General features: G+C 35.8%; 1 protein-coding gene across 2 annotated transcripts in view; it reads left to right on the top strand.

Annotated features, from left to right (window-relative positions):
- Window positions 1-17,648, top strand: part of LOC149801420 (3'-5' RNA helicase YTHDC2-like) — a 128,090-nt gene that overhangs the window by 91,438 nt on the left and 19,004 nt on the right. For both annotated transcript variants that reach the window (XM_089955522.1, XM_089955521.1), the window contains exons 25-29: window positions 7,164-7,276; window positions 9,542-9,637; window positions 9,979-10,075; window positions 11,029-11,160; window positions 14,549-14,853. In XM_089955522.1, coding sequence (XP_089811648.1) covers window positions 7,164-7,276; window positions 9,542-9,637; window positions 9,979-10,075; window positions 11,029-11,160; window positions 14,549-14,853 — 743 coding nt within the window. The remainder of the gene's footprint in view (window positions 1-7,163; window positions 7,277-9,541; window positions 9,638-9,978; window positions 10,076-11,028; window positions 11,161-14,548; window positions 14,854-17,648) is intronic.

The following is a 17,648-nucleotide window of genomic DNA, read 5'->3' as shown; positions in this document are numbered from 1 at the left end:
AGCCTTCTCTACCTCTTTTGCAGATTAGGTTGGATAATCAATGTGAGGTTGGATCTTGTATCTTCAGTGGCAAGTGGATGCTTCAAGAGAATGCTCTTCACGTCAGTTTCTTGGAAACAAAAGGCATTCTCAGTGCCTGCCACACATGGGTGGATTGCATCAAGATGAATACAGTTATCATAATATCAGACAAGTAAACGTTCTTGTCAAGCACAGGGGAGGGGGGGGAGACAGATTCACTGGATCTCTGCATTATGGTATGAGAGTAATTTTGGTGTGCCAAGTATTATATAAAGATACAAGTCCAACACATCCCAGGCTGGCTTAGTGACTTTGCTGTCTCATTGTCAAAGAGAGGCCAACTTTATACAGAGAGGTCTTTCCATTCATGTATCTTCCATGAGTCTGCACCCTATGGGTGCATCTGATGCTAGGTCCCACACATAAAGAGGTTGAAAAACAAACTGCCCACCTTTGTCTCACCCTTCCCCGACCAAGAGGCATGGGCTGTCAATGCTACTTGAATGAACTGTGAAGAGAATATGGATAAATGTCTTCCCTCCAGCAGTTATACCAAAAAACATACAGAAAATGGGTGACAGGGCTTGCAAAATAGTTCTGATTGCCCATCTCTGATGGAACAGATCCTGCATCAGCAGTATGCTTGATCTAGCAAAAGGATATACCCAGGAAAATCATAATGACCCCCCTGCTGCTAAAGCAGTCAGGGTTGCCAGTATCCCATCCATGTCCAGAGAAAATTCTCCTTCATGCCTAGCTTTTATCAGGGATGCCTTGTGCAAAAAGGAGTTATGTGCTTCAGTTATGGAGAAGATCATGATAGATAAATGAGTCTCCACTTTAAGTGCATTTGAGGAGAAGTGGTGCATTTTCATTGGCTGCTTGACATCATGCCACTCTCAACTTCCATCCCCCAACTGGCTATCTTTTTTCGTCTTGAAGACAAGAAGCTTACCCCTGACACAAGGGATACCATTCCATGATCTTGGAAATGTTCACAGAAAAGATGATGCTGGCCACAACAATAACCTTTCCAACTTGTAGTTTTCATATATCCTGGCCATGTTAGCTCGCCTTGTTTACAAAATGGAACCCCTTTGAGCACTTGTCTTTTACCTTTCTTGAAACAATTATGATACAAGACTTGCTTCCTAATAGCACTAGCTGCAGTTTGCAGGATGAGCATGCTGCATGCACTGTCCATGGTTCCAAAGTACATGCAGTTCTGCTCCATGTCTCACTTGTGTGTTGCAACCTGGTTTCATTTCTTAAATTTATGGGCTACCAACAAATAACTATCTGCTCTCTCTGTCCTTGATCAAACTGTCAAGAGTGGTGAAGTTGCATGACCCATTTTATGCACTCAGATGCTCTCCAAGAATATCAGTGGTGACTCTCAAAATACAAATTGCTCTTACAAAGTGATTGCCTAAATGTTGTGTATCAGAATGTTCTATAAATTTGTAAAATCAAATCTCTCTTCAGAGATAAAGTGAAGTAAAGACGAACATTTAAATCAGATTGCATGTATTTAGATGTATGTTTTAGCCACTTGCTGCTCCTCATACCGGTATAGGATACTTTTCACAACCCTTTGAAGCCCCCATCCAGATCACTCATCCCAAGCTATTTGTATAGGTTGATTTAGAGCTCAGCTGGTGCAGTGTAGTGACAAGATTGCCTCTGTTATGCCAAAAATTATTAGAATATATACAGTCAACCTTTCAATAATGGTATGTTGGATGTTTTGTTAAAATTATAACTTCATTGCTTAAATGTTGAACGGTATGCAATGCATCTTTCTCTGGCCCCCTGTATGGAAACCCATGCCCATTTTAGTTGAATGTGAAGAAAATCACTATCAAAAACTTTGATATTTTGTTCTTTTTATTGTTGAAAACATCCAATAAATTTGATGCAGATATCACAAAATTTGTAGCTTTTAATAAAGTTGTATATTTTGTTACATTTTCTTAAAACAAAATTCACAATCACTGTAAATAATAATATATGATGAAAAATTGATCAGTTAAAATGTCAGTAATGCCTACTGGTGGAAAAACCATAATAAATAAATATCAATTAAATTTAAAAAAGTTGAAAGGCATGCAAATCCTACTCACACAAGAGCTACTCCTCTGAATGCTGTTAGAAGTATTATTATGAAAGTAACATAATTAAAGTTTCTAACATTAACCAGTTTATCCTACTTATTGATAAAAGTAATCAAGAGAACCAAGCAAAAGGTGTACTTCTGGCATGAAAAGCTTTGTTTCACAGATGTATTTCATAATAGAGAAGTGAGTTGCAAAGTTTATAATGACCTTTAAATTCCCAAATTGGCACTCAAAGGTTTTCTCAAGGATGTGCAGAAATTTCTCTGTTCAGTCAAATTATTTTATCAGTATTTTACTAATAGAGCACAAAAACGTTGAGTTTCAATAATGATTTTGATGGTTGTTGTTTCACAAAATGAATATCCCAAGTTTTATAAAAAAAGTGATTTTTTGTGATTCAACAATAATGCTTGAATATATCCACATTCACATGCACAAAGCAGTGATGTAATATGGAATGTTTTTGCAGGTGCACATGTGATGTATCTTGAAATCTCTTGGAGTAATGATTTTAACAATTAGGGAAAGTAACTTATTGACAGTTATTCCCAACACAAATATAAAATGAGTATTCAGCAATTAAACAGCGCCCCTCATCCCCTTGCCCCTCTGTCCTCTCTCTGTCAATGTCCAGCTGGGACGGCATCCCCTTCCTAACTTTTCAGAAGTCCCTTGGTATTTTGTGCCCTCATGTATACTGTGGCCTCTATTTTTGTCACATGATTTATCAAGGGAGATGTAAGTAATCCGATTATCCTTCTTGCTGTGTGTTCCTTAGATGTCCGTTTGTCACTATAATAATTATTGGCTATTGTTACTACCAGTAATTATCAAGATGACAAAACATCACTGCTGAAAAGCACAGTATTGTTCATCTCAAGTCAGCATATCTGGTGGCCATAAAGCACAAATGGCAAAAGGTACATTAGACATTATGACTTTCCTGTGCTAGGTCATAAAATGTAAATGAAAGGGTATCAGACTAAAACTAATTGTTCTTGTAACAGGCTCACTTCTTTTATAACAAAGAACATGTAACTGAAAGGGTACCAGACTAAAACTAATCGTTTTAGTCACAGGCTCACTTCTTTTGTAACAAAGAGCATGTAAATGAAAGGGTACCAGACTAAAACTAATCGTTCTAGTCACAGGCTCACTTCTTTGTAACAAAGAGCATGTAAATGAAAGGGTACCAGACTAAAACTAATTGTTCTTGTCACAGGCTCACTTCTTTTGTAAAAAAAAGAGCATTTTTATATAGTGGCCCATAAAGGAGATTGTAAAATATTGTCAGACATTCTCGGTTTAAAAGGAAAATTGAAAGCAACTTGACCAAGCAAAAGGAAGGAGACTTAGTTTGATCATGGTTGAGAAATTGTATGTCAGAAAGATTCAAATAAACATCATCAGTGTTACATTTGTCAGTGGTGGGAAAATCATTGGATGAAATGATAGCTACAACCAGATGTTTCTTCACTGATTTTATCTCAGTTTTTAATTTTTCACCAGTTGATCATAATTATTTTAAATAACAATGATATAATGTTTGTGAAATTTAATGTATAACTTGCATGTGATTTTAGTTTAGGACTATATTTAATACTTAAATATGAGTTATGATTTTCTTACTTTATATGTAATTAATACTGTGTGATCCCCCTCTCAAAAGGCCACCTTCCTGTTGCAGATGTGTTGGCCTTGTAAGAGGGTGACCACTGTACTTTGATTATTGTATTTTAGGTATTTGTTTTAAGTGAGCTTACCCAGTTTTGAAGATTCTTTTTTGAAGAAATTATGCCATATATGACATATGAGTTTTTAGGTGTTACCACAGAAAAGAAGACCATTTTCATAACTTACAAGGAGATCCATCAGGTTTTCAGACATGCCTACCATCCCACATTTTGCATATTAGTCCTGCAAAATGCCGAAATTTGCCTTTGCATCCTGCAAATATGCATTTAGTGTTGAAAATCTGCACAAGTGGGATAAAAAATCTGTATTTCATAAAATATGCTATCACTGACCAGAACAGGAAATCATAAATTCTGCACGCGCATGATGGTTTAAAATAGCCATTGCAAAACGTGTTCTGAGGTGGTTCTAGTAAAAAAAATCTACATTCACAGATTCATTTACATTCTGTTTACGGCGAGTTGTTTTTGATTCTGGACAAAAAATTCAAGGCTTCTGATGAAAAGCAATTGGATATCAATGAAAGTGATTCAAAACTTACATTAAAAAAAATACAATGTTTTCGTAAAGAATACACTGAGTAGTATGAATTCATAAAGCCAGGAAAAAATGCAGACATAAATGCTTTCTGCAACATCTGTAGCTGTGAATTTTCAATAAAGTCTGGAGATATGTTCGATATATGCAGACACGTTTCAGGTAAAAGGCATTCTGACCTTGAAAAAGAAGTTAAATGCTATATGAAAATTGTTGGATTTTTTCCATTATCGGCTGGATCTAATGTACGACTTCATCTTCTATGCCTAAGTCTGATGTAATTAGAGCTGTTAAGTGATGTTAATTGTTGTTGTTCTAGGGTTTAACGCCATTTTTCAGCACAAGATAGGCTATACATGGCGCCAGTATAACTGGTGGAGGAAGAACCCTGGAAAACCCAGGGAAGAACCACCAACCCATGAGAAGCTACTGGCAGGCTTTCCCACGCTAGCTGAGCCATGGACTTGAACCCACGCAGACATGAGATGGCAGTGATCCGGAACGGTGAGCACTTTAGACCACTCAGCCACTCTGGGCCCCAAGTTATGTTAGTAGATATTATTACTGAACTCAATCTGCCTATGAGCATACTTGATACATTTTCAAAGGATTTTAAAATTATGTTTAGTGACTTGACATTGCTAAACAATTTCAGTATAGTAGATCAAAAGGAACTGCTATTGTTAAAGAAATAGCGGCCAATAATACATTAAAATTAGCTGAAAATCTGGAATTGCTCATTCACTGTTTCTATTGATGGAAGCAGTGATCAAGGAAACATAAAGATCTTGCCTCTTGTTGTCATAACTGTTGATCCAGTATCATCATAAGTGGGGCCCCGAGTGGCCGAGTGGTCTAAAGCGCCCACTGTTCCGGATCACTGCCATCTCACCTCTGTCTGCGTGTGTTCGAGTCCAAGGCTCGGCTAGCGTGGATACGTGGGAAAGCCTGCCAGTGGCTTCTCGTGGGTCGGTGGTTCTTCCCTGGGTTTTCCAGGGTTCTTCCTCCACCAGTTATACTGGCCGCCATGTATAGCCTATCTTGTGCTGAAAAATGGCGTTAAACCCTATAACAACAACAACAACATCATCATAAGTAACATCAAACATTCTCTCAATCTTTGTTTGTGAAGGCTCAGCAACAGGTGAAGAAATCTGATACAGAATGAATTACAAGTTCATGACATTCCTTGGAAGAATTGCTTGGCTCCTGAGTCTGACAATACCTCTGTGATGGTTGGGAAGGACAGAGGAGCCTGTGGGTTTATGATTAAAGAGCAACCCAGTTTATATCTTTCAGGCTGTGTGTGTCGCCTGATGCATATAGTGACATAAAAGGGTGCTGCATGTCTGCCATTTAATGTTGACCAGCTTTTGACTGATGTGTATTATTATTTGGACAAAAGCAGTAAACAGCAAGCAGTGTTCAAAGATATGCAGATTCTACATGATACAAAAGCAAATAAAATTCTAAAATATGTTTCTACTAGATGGCTAAGCATCAACAGGTGCATACAAAGACTTCTGGACAACTGGGACCCTCTTCATGAATTTTTCAAAGAGCAAGAGAAGTCTGCATCATCCAGATCTTTAAAAGAAAGAGTAAGTAAGCTGAGACTCACCTTCTCTTCTCCAACAAATCACCTTGTATGTCTTTTCTTGGTAGATGCTCTAAAACCATATGATGATGTGAATACAGAGCTACAGTGTGATGCACTATTAATACATGTGCTAAAAAGACGTCTTGAAAAGGTTCTTAAAACCATTCTTTTGAAGTTTGTGAAGCCTTCAGATATGCTTTATCAGTCTGTAACAGAAATTCAGTTTGAAGTTAGGCACAATCAGAAAGAGGATATAGATATTTTGATTGGACAGCCTGCAACAGACTTTATTGCTAGAAAAGATGGAAAGATAAGGTCCACCTGAGACAACAGAGGCTGCAAGATTTTTATGATGGGGAAAGAATCTTTTTTGAAACATCAGCAAAATACATAAGATACAAGTTGTCCCTTAAATATGATTTATTAAAGCTTGCAGATATTTTTATCCAGCATTGCAACTAGAAGCTACAATGGCATCTTTGCATTCTTCTTTGAAAGATTTTCAATATTATTACCTGAGGAGTGTGACTGCAGCAGATGTGAAATCGGAAATGGCACAATAACAATCTATAGATATTCATTCATGTCTAAGAAATAGAATCTATGAAACCTGGGTTGCTATCAGCCAGTTGAAGGAAGATGGAACAGTGGTCGTCAAAATATTGCCAAAAATAATGCTTTCATTAATGACAATACCTCATTCATCTGCACACTGTGAGCGAGTTTTCTCCCTAGTGAGAAAAAATCAAACAGAGTTCAGGAGTAAATTGAGTGCAGAGACTGTAGAGGCACTTTCAATTTCAAAATGTAGACCAGGGTCAGCTACAGACATGATCTACACTGAAAATGAGCTGCAGGACCTGAAAAGCGCTTACTGCAGGTCCCTTAGGATGAATTAAGTAGTCCTGGGCTTCAATTTTGTATATTTGTATAATTGTAATTAGGTGGGTACTAGGTTTTATACATAAATAATTATTATAAATATGCATTACCGGTATTTAGTGATGTTTTGAGAGAATTTATTATGTTTATTCATGCTAACATACTTATGTTCCTCATATTCATGCTCTGTCCCTCATTTTTGGTGGTGGCATCCCTCAAAAACATTTTATGGGGTAGGCATGTCTGGGTTAAAAACAGGTTTCAGACCTTGCACCTTATGATCAAGTAAGTGGGCTATGACTTTATTTCAGATAATCCGGAGGGTTTCCAGGATGATAGTGATAGTGAAAATGAGGACAAAGATGACTTGAAGAACTCCACCCTGCAGCTGGATGAATGGCTCAACTTCAGAGTTGATTCTGAGGTAGAGCAGCCCTTTAGTCAAGTCCCAGAATGAATATTTTGACCAAGATCTAGATAAGAATTAATGGATTGGGTAATTTACTCAATATGACGATATGTTTTGCAAGCATATCAGACACAAATTTGCAATGGTGGACTGAGTCTTAATCACCGGGACATTAAATGTGCCTATTAAAATGTACAAGATGTCTTAGTGACCAGGATCAGTTCAAAGTGCATTCAGTAAATTTCTCAGTCATCAGGTGCTATCATTTCAAACATGCATGGAAAATCCAGGATTTGTCCTGATAGCATGGTTAATAATGGTCAAAGGCACCATTGTAAAACATGGACTGCGCTTACAGCAGATCAATCAATACACAGGCAGATTTGTACTAAAGGCTTCAAAGAAAATTGTTTTGTATAATTGGAATGCATTAAAAATTTCTTTATGCATTTTTAGTTCATAGGTTTGCATAAAAAATGTTGCCAATGTGAAGGCATCTTGACAGAATGGTGGTATATACCAATCCCTCTAACCAAAATTAACCCTTATTTAACTTTGTTCTTCAGATTACTGAAGTACCCCATTAAACCAGTTTTGTTAGAAGTAGTGATCATAGACCAAAGAGTTTAAGGGATGATCTTATGTCCATTGTCTGTGATTAATTGTCTGTTCATGAGCGTAACTTTGTTATCATTACTCCTAAACTACTTGGAGGAATGCCTTGAAATTTGACACACGCATTCATCCCATGATCTAGTTGGTCCTAAATATCCATGTCACCCCCTATGTCGACAGAGGAGTTGTCCTCCTGTGTGTTCTCTGTCCATGGGTATACTGTTCCAAACAGCAGTGATGCTGCCAGATTTTGAGGGTAGTCCAAGTGCTGGTGTGGCATGGTTGGTTTGTCTAAGCCAGATAGCTTTAAATGTGATGCTGGATCAATGTGTAATGGTATCATAGATATGGTCAGTCTGGCAGGTCAGCTTGCCATCCAGCATTGCTTGAAACTGTCAATAGACGTTCTCATTCAGTTTGGCCACCATGGCAGCCATCTATAAAATCTTGTTATTTCTACACCTCTTGAATTGAAAGTTGTTTTGGCATGGGATTTTTACCCGAAGACTTCTTAATGATATGTGACTGGTCCTAAAAAAAATTGGTGCTGTCTGGACATCAATATGGTGTCACATTGACCATCTTGAAAATCATGTTATTACTACTGTCAGCATGGAATTCTCACTAAAGACTTCTTAAATTGTGTAGCTGTTCCTAAATGAAAGTTGTGTCAGTTTCAAATCCAGTATGGCCACCACAGCAGTCATCTTGGAAATCTTGTTATTGCTACTCCTACAGAACAGAAAGTAATATCAGCATGATGTTCTCACTGGAATACTTGTTATGGTGTCTGGTTGGTTGTAAAATAAAAATTGTGTCAATAACTTATTTAATATGAAAGCCAGTGGCAATCTAGAAAATCTTGACACTACTCCACAAGAGACATAAAAGCATATCCAAGCTGAGTTTTCACCAGAAGACTTCATGTGTCTAAATTCTACTAAATGAAAATGGTGCTGATTTGACATCCAATATGTCATCATGTTAACCATCTTTCACAATAAGACTCATTATAATGACAGACGATCTTGAATGAAAATGGTGCTAATCTGACCTCCAAAATGGCTGACACAATGAACATATTAAAAATCTTGTCACTATTTCTTCTGAAGGGTTGGTCATATCAGCATCTTGAAAAATGTAACAATTAGACAAGACAAAAGATCAAAATACTTATCAAAGTGTTTCAGACACAGAAGCCATCATGGATCACCTTTTAATCCCTTTATTATTTAAACACCTTTAAAAATATCCCACATTTGACCATAAAGTCTGCAAATTAAAACAGTAAAGTAATCAGTTTACAGCATGTTGCTTACACATGTCAGTCATCATGTAGCAATTCTTAATCAGATTACTTGGCACCCTTCATTGCACCAATGGTTGCTCTGTTGGAACATGTCGAGTCCACATCAGACTAGTACTGTTTTTTGTAATGTGCAGATGGAATGCTTAAAAAGTGACATTTTGTGTTAGGTTATAACTTTTAATTTTCAAAAGCGGTAGATTTCAGCTATAAAATGGTATGTACCTTTAAAACAGTAATATTGTCCTATATGTTGTGTGTGTGTGTGTGTGTGTGTGTGTGTGTGTGTGTAAATATGCAGATGTCTTAAAAGGATTGCATTTACAGGATATTGAAACAGGTTTTTTTTCTTCAATCAGGCTGCAAATCTTGTATACCACTTGAGACAAAAATGGTACTGCCTGCTGATGAGGAGAATGCGGGCACCATCTAAACCTTGGTCCCAGGCAGATGAGGTAGGAGATTTTTAAATATTATTTACAGCTGTTATGTGTTAAAAGTGTCTTTGAAAAACCAACAACCAATAAAGAGTTTCAAGAAGTCTCATAAGGAGAATTGAGAAATCATGCATAGGTACAGATTACATAGATGGGTATTTTGTAGATCACAGTCTGCCTTTTTTAATTCTTCTGTTGATCCATTTTAACGTTACAAATTCTGTACATTAATATTGCAGAATTGCAAAATCGTGCAGAAATCTTGAAACCTATACTGGTAATAGAAAAAATAAAATGACAAAAAATATTCAAATGCCTATATTGATTCATAAAAACTGGTACCATTTAACTTATTTCAGGCTGTAATACGAGCTGTTGTGGCTGTTCTTACCAATGAAGAGCAGGCACTAGGTCTACAGCAACCTGCTGGGATTGGACAGAGACCCAGGCCAATGTGTAGGTTTTTTGTTTAACATATAAACATTGGTGAGACATTAGTATTTCTCTTCCAAGGGTATTTCCTTTATCATGATTGTTGTGCCTGTAGGCAATATAGTTAACATTTTTGTGATGACTTCCAGCTTTAGTTTAATTTTATTCAGCTCAACTGTGATGTTTAAATTTGGTTGCCATTATATTATCCCTATTGATGATAGAAATGAAACTAAATGTTACAGTCTTTAAACAATCAAATATAAAAACACATTGTTGTACTGAACAGTTCTTAGATTTCCTTGGACATGGGGACAAATTTTATTAATGACATAAGGAATAATGGGCAAATCACAAGTTAGCAACTTTGTGACATAAGCACTCCTTATGATGTATAACAAGTCTTGGCATCAAAAATTAATTTTGTCTATCCTCTTGTCATCAGATTCTACTCATTTAGTACCATGAATCCTGACCGCTTCGGTGGCTCTAGTGGTTAGAGTATCCACCTTGGATACAGGAGGTCACAGGTTAGAACCCTGTCCAAGTCATACTTATACAAGTGGTACTAACAGCTGCCTTGCTAGGCGCTCAGCATTAAGAGGTTAGTGTTCAGACTTATTGGCCTGGTGTTTGGATAATGTGACTGGATGGGAAATGATGCTGTATGTTTGTGCCATGATGCCCCCAGTGCTAGACATCACTTTAAACTGTCCCACTGCTTGACATAGCAATATGACTGAATTTTTTTTTAAAGCTACATTAAAAATCCAAATCACACACACATGCACCATGAATCCTGCATGTTTTTTTACACAGGGTGCAAGTAAACTAGCACATAAATGGACATGATTGGTGTGGAAGTCTAAATTTCATATAAAATTTAAATTTTATAAGGACACTATTTACTGAAATATTTTTTCTCTCAGGAAATATGAGTTAGAATTTTATTTTATACTTTGACATTTTCTTTTCAGCTGCAGAGACAATAATGTCGGGAGGAGGTGGTGGAAAATATGGCCAGGAACTTGGTGAAACAAAGCAAAGAGGACCTTCCACAAACAAAGTAGTCTCAACCCCACCAAGGAGGGAGGATTTTCTAGCTCCAAGTAAATGATCACTTTGTGTTTAGCTTGCGATACATTCAGATGAGCTTACAGTAAAGCAAATTGTTAGTTGTGATAGGTTTGTATATCATAATTTGTTATTTTTAAGCTCATCAGCATGGTATGACCAGCTTCAAATTCCCAGAACTTCCTGGTGACAAGGTCATTCAGATGTGCACACATGTTCCTTCTTTTCCATCAAATATTTTTTCAAATCAGCAAACTATTACGACTTCATTATAAAGGAAATGTGGCTTAAGTGAATTTGACTGAATTTAATGTTCTTTTTTTTTAATACTGTCAAGGCCATTCAAATTTATACAGTGATATTGATCTGCAAACTTTACTAAAGGTGAAGAAACATTGAACAGACTCCTCAAAACACATCTTGACCAATTAAAGTAGTAATGTAATGTATATTTTCATATTCTTTATGATAAAATATGAAAATCTTTCAATAGGATTGTGCTTTTTTTCATTAGTATATCAGTGTATTGTGGTATGGATGGTTCCACAGTACATTGTCAGTTACCTGGTTTTTGTGGTTTTTCTATAAATAGTATACCAATAACATTTCTACTTAAGCCTTAATTTGAAATTTTAGTCCCTTTCAACGTCTATCCAAAAACACCCTAAAAGATTGTGATAAAATGTGTCTTCCAAGAAAATGGTTATACTGTATATAATAAACTTTCTGTTGCATAGAAATGACTCAGAATGGTAGAAGTAAAGCTTTGTAACTACTTATGCTGGATAAAAAAGGCAAAATCATTTATCTGGCAGCATTTTGGGCTGAAATTCTCCAAGAAATATAGAAAATGAATTAATAACCATGCCATTTGGCAAGAATTTAGTGTAAAGTTGAAGTTTGCAGGTGGAAAAACAAATTTGACTACATTTTCCAAGATCATCCCTTCATGGCTGCTAATGCAGTGAGAGTTGAGAAGATGCAGATTAATTGTGTAGTTTTGAGTCACCAGTGTGTAAGTATGTTTTAAAATCACTGTTCGCTTGAAGAAAATTTAAAACAGATTAAAGTGATATAGAACTTTGACTTCTTGTTCACACTTTGATATTATTTCGTACTTCAGATTTTTTCCATTATATTGCAGTATGTATTACAATACACTTAAATTATCTCAGTTTATTGCAGTATGAAAATTCTGGTGATTGTCAACCTTCCTTTTCAAAAGCAACATTGATCTTCTGTGGTTATAAAAATATCAAAAAAGTTTGCATGTGTCCATCACTAATGTCCAACCTGCAGAATTAGTGAACTGATTGATTTCACAGGCTGACTGGAAATGATGTTTAGTGAGAAATAAACGATCTTACAGGCCATGAAATTGGTAATTTTACCAACTCTGTATTTTTGTTGCATTTCATTTGCACCTTATTCGCATTTGAAATGCATTCTGAATTCATTTCATTTGCATCTTGTTTGCATACAAGTTTGTGCCTTCATGTAATTAGAAATATTTTCATTTAGTAGATAAGAAAAGTGATATCTTATATGCATGCTCCTTAATTTAGTTCTTCAAAAATGAATTTGTTAATATAAGTGTGACAGAAGCAAAGGAAGTGGAGTAGGGGGAGCAATTCCCTCCCCCCACTCCTCCCCCCCCCAAGCAATGAGCTGTATTTTGTTGTCATTGATGAAATCAAATCTCCAGCTCCCTAACACAAATTATTGCATGTAACCTAAAATGTTTTTATTCTGTTTGTAATCCTGAACTGTGTCCAAGATATCTTGGATGATTGTTACATGTTTGCAGCATATTTCTAGTCCTTGTTAATTAATTACAGCCATTCATTTATAATCCAGATGATATAATTATGCTTGAACAACCCATAACTGTTTAATATGGGTGTTTCAAGGTGAGTTATTAAATGATTAGGCTTTTCAGGATGTATTAAAAGACAGTTGAATCAACATATTTTGCATGTATATGAATTGTTCAGATTACTGTTAGAAATCAAACATGCATTATATTCTGCAAATTTGATCTATCTAAAACTGCTTCTACAGTCCACTGAGAGAAAATAGTCGAGGAAGAAGTGTCCCAAATATACTCGATTATAAGTTGAGTCAAACAGCAAACAGCTATAGCATAATGCACCTGCAGATTATAGTCTGTGTTGTTTGTTCTACTGATTTGTTCCTAACAAACTGAACAGACCCAGATCTCCCAGCACATTATGCAATGGCAGATCTGGGTCTGTGCAGTTTGCATTTGGGCTCATCTTATGCGTGAATATATACAGAGACTACTCTAAACTTTTTTCTGATGTATCTAGTTGCAATATCCTTTCATCCAGCCATCACTGTATGTAACGCAAATTAGCAAGTATTGATTAAGTATGGAATTTAAGAGGTCTAACAAATTTTAAACAATTATTTTATTTATCTGGCCCTGACTTTTCTTACAAAGATAAGTACATGCTATAATATTATTAAATAAATACTTTTTAAAAATGCACATACAAGAGTACTGGCCAACAAGAGATGCTTGTAATTTTTTACCCATTGCACAAATATTATCTTTACAAGGAGATGATTTAATAACCAATTTCAAACAATGCAGACAGGAATTATGAATAGCTGCATAATTGCCTTTTTTTAAAAGATCATATTTGTACGTGTCTACTCTGTATGAAGGTTGTTTTTCAGATCAGTTAGGCAGCAAAGGTATCTGTTAGAAACACATAAATCTGTAATAAAACTAAAGTAATAATAAACACTTGCTTGATTATTCACACATTTGCAAAATGTTAATTAACTGACAAAGTGAGTGTTGTTGATATGAATTTACTGGAAAGAGGAATAATGACTAGATAAATGTATTTATGAAATTCAGTATCAGAGAAATCATATGATGAAGTGTAATTGCAATATGTCTGAAGTAATTTTGCTGGACCTATTCAACATGGAGATCAGTTTCTTGTGTTGGTCCATATGTCCATATATTCTACCACATTCTTGATTAACATCAGTTTTAAAGATTTTCATGTTGTCATTTTCTAATATACAGTTGGCCATAGAGTGATACTACTTGGTATGTGGACACAATTTGATGTGTACAAAATCAATTTACGGTATGTACTCGCTTATAAGATGAGTCTAACTGCAAACTGCAAAGACCCAAATCTGTTGTTGCATAATGCAGTTTGTTAGGAAAAGTAGAACAAACAAAATAGACCCTGATCTGCAGAACAGTTTGCTATGCCAAACAGGATCTTTGTTGTTTGCAGTTTGACTCATCTTATAAGCAAGTACAGATGGTACCAAAAGCAGCTGTGTAGGCTTGAGATGCAGGCCATGGCCAGCTTCTGGTTAGCTTCTGGTTAATAGTTACAGTGCTGTACTGAATTTTCACTTGTTTTTCTGCAGAGACTTACATGATAGGGTCATCAAGAGGCCAGGACAGTTCCCCAGTATATTCCAATGCCAGTAATCTTTCCTCAGGAAGTACCAGCTCAGCAAACAGTCATATAGGGAGTAGGGCCAGCACTCCTGCAGGAAGCCCACAAACTGATCCTTTGGGTACACTCCATGACCCGGGGGCAAACACCACAAGTCAAAGTCGATACTTTATCATGAAATGCAATAGTCAAAAGAATCTGGAGGTCTCTCAAAGCACAGGTCTATGGGCCACTAGTGGGAACAATAAGAGAAAACTAAATAAAGCATTTGAGGTAAGTTGGATAGTTTCATATATACCAATTCCCAATTAAAACATCCTAAGTTGTCTAAAATCTATAGTTGGTTTAGCATTTGTTTTGTTTCCATTGCATAATAATCAGTGGAATTTGTTTGATGAGCCTACCCAAAATATTAAGAAATTCTTCAAATTGTTATAGTTGGGATCAGTATGTTTAAAGTTGGGATGCAAGTCAAATCATCAAGTTATAGTTATTATAACATGATCTGGCAATTAGATCTTTCATTCACATTATTACTGAAGCCTTATCATCCCAAGAAATAAGTAATGAAATTTGCATTATATATATATATATATATATATATATATATATATATATATATATATATATATATATATATATATAGTGAAACTCCTCACAACCAAAAGCTCAGGATACCAGAATCCCCTCAAAACTGATTTTTGTTTTAGTCCCAAAATTTTCCTTCTTTAATATCATAAATTTTTCCCAAGTAAGCTGGATCCCCTCAACTCTGAAGACCAGAACAATTTTTTTTCTCAAATTTCAGTTGAAACTTGGAAATATATTTTATTACTAACTCACACTGGAACAGATTAATTACGGTTAACAAGTGCTGTAGTAATCTGATCTACAAGACATAGACCCATCAACTGCCCCAGGGGCACATGTTAAAACAATACTTGACACACATGCTGACACAGATTATGGCTGATAGTTGGGCTAATTTGAAGTATATGCACCATACTAAAGAGTCAGCTTTTCAGGCTGATTATATGTATTAATAACTAAATGCTTACAGCCAATTGAGAAAGACTATGTTTATTTGCTGATGATCTAATTGTGATTGATGCTATTCATTCGGATACAAGATCAATAGAACATTGTTTACTTGTTAGTTTTTTAAAAAGTTAAATATCATTGCTTTAATAACCAACCATGTGTCATTGCTTTTGATTGGAAACCAACAATACAGTATTACAAATGTCAGATTCATTCAACTGATTTTCAGTAGAGAAACTTCAATGAAAGGAGAGGATTCAGAAGGCCATAAATCCTCCAAGGAGAGGATAACAACAATACTTGTATGCAGTGCCATGGGTGGGATATTGAAACCACCTGTAATCAGCAAGGCTTTTAAATCCCACTGCTTTAAGGACATTAATGTTACAAATTTGCCAGTGACATATGTAGCTAACTGGAAATCGTAGATGACTACACAGATATTCACAAAATGGATAAATGAAACAAACAGGTGTGTCGGCAGTAGAGACAAATCATTATATTCTTGGACAATGCTACTTCACACATACCTGATCAACGTTTGAGTCGCATGACTTTGAAATTCCTACCAGTTAATACATCACATTTCTTGAGACAAGGACTGTTTTTCTTTGTGGGGCAACTGTATTTATTAGTGTGAAAGGATACAATTTTCAGCTAATTCTTCAATAAATGCATGTAGTACAAAAAAAAAAAAAGTAACGTCTTTCTTAAATTTGTGCACTTTTACATACTGTCACTGATGTTTTCATAACTGCATTCTCTCTGTCTCTGTCTCTGTCTATCTGTCTGTCTGTCTGTCTCTCTCTCTCTCTCTCTCTCTCTCTCTCTCTCACGTGTCTCATAAGCACTCACTATGAGATTTTTTGTACACATCTGCAAAAGCCTGATTAAACCAGAAACTTCTCTAGACCGTAAAAAAATGAGACCCAAGGGTGTTCGGTTTTCACTAGTTTTACTGTTTCAAATGTATGCATAGAACGTAGTCAACAAAATGATGTTATTTCATTGAAATGATTCAAAACTTGGCCTTTTCTCCTTTGAATATGTTTCCCAATCACATTAATATTAAGATATAAGCCTGCTAATTCCCAAATCCAGTCCTACAAAAAAAGATGAAAATTTGTCTATTCTGTTTAGCTAATATATACAAAGGGCAATAACTTCTGACCTATACTCTCCCTTTCCACCACCAGGTATCATCAGTTTTTAAGCTTTGCCTCTCTACAGCATCATATGAGACACCCATCCCATGAATCCAAAGTCAAATTTGTGTTAAAATTGAACCATCCATACAGGATTTTGGATTTATTTTTTATTTACTTATTATTCATTCCTAAACAGGTGGAAAATATTATATTTGAATTTTGCAAACATTTTGCAAAATTTTTACACTTTCTCAGACTTAGCAAATTTTAAACCACTTGGTACAACATGCTGTTGTTGATGTATGTTGCTCTTCATTGTTTTGTGCACACTGCCTATTGTTGTCTTACCTAGTTAGTAATGGGTGTTTTATCGATTTATGTAAAGCTGCTTCGTTCATTTATGCATTTTTGTTGTGTTTTATCTTGTTATTTCTGTGAAACCTGTTGACAAAGTGTAATAAATGCAACATGTTCAAGGCTAAAGATGACATGCATGATTTGTTCCCAACTTGTACAAAATATACTTCATCAGTACCATACAGTGTGTGTGTGCTATATTGTTCAAGAGTGTATACACTAGTTTTATGACGGCATCCAAGGCAAAGGTAGGTTGATGATGATGATTTTTTTTAAAAAACATTCTGATAAGATCTCTTGTCCCTTTTGAATCATGTCGGCTTTCTAATGAATTGGGAAAAATCAAACCTTCGACCATCCCATTGTTTTGGCCACCTTTGTACAGAGTTTATAATTATCTCAGTCATGTATGTCTCCCTCATGTCTGCATCATGTCATGCAGATTGTCAAACTTGTACAGTCATTTCCAACAGGATGGGAATTTCAGTGAGAGTTATTGCAATTCCATAGGACATCAAAGCG

Source organism: Sinohyriopsis cumingii, chromosome 4 (assembly GCF_028554795.1).
Source record: "Sinohyriopsis cumingii isolate HCF-2022 chromosome 4, ASM2855479v2, whole genome shotgun sequence".
Classification (NCBI taxonomy): domain Eukaryota; kingdom Metazoa; phylum Mollusca; class Bivalvia; order Unionida; family Unionidae; genus Sinohyriopsis; species Sinohyriopsis cumingii.
Note: the sequence above shows the minus strand (reverse complement) of the source record. Positions and strands in the feature narration are given on the sequence as shown.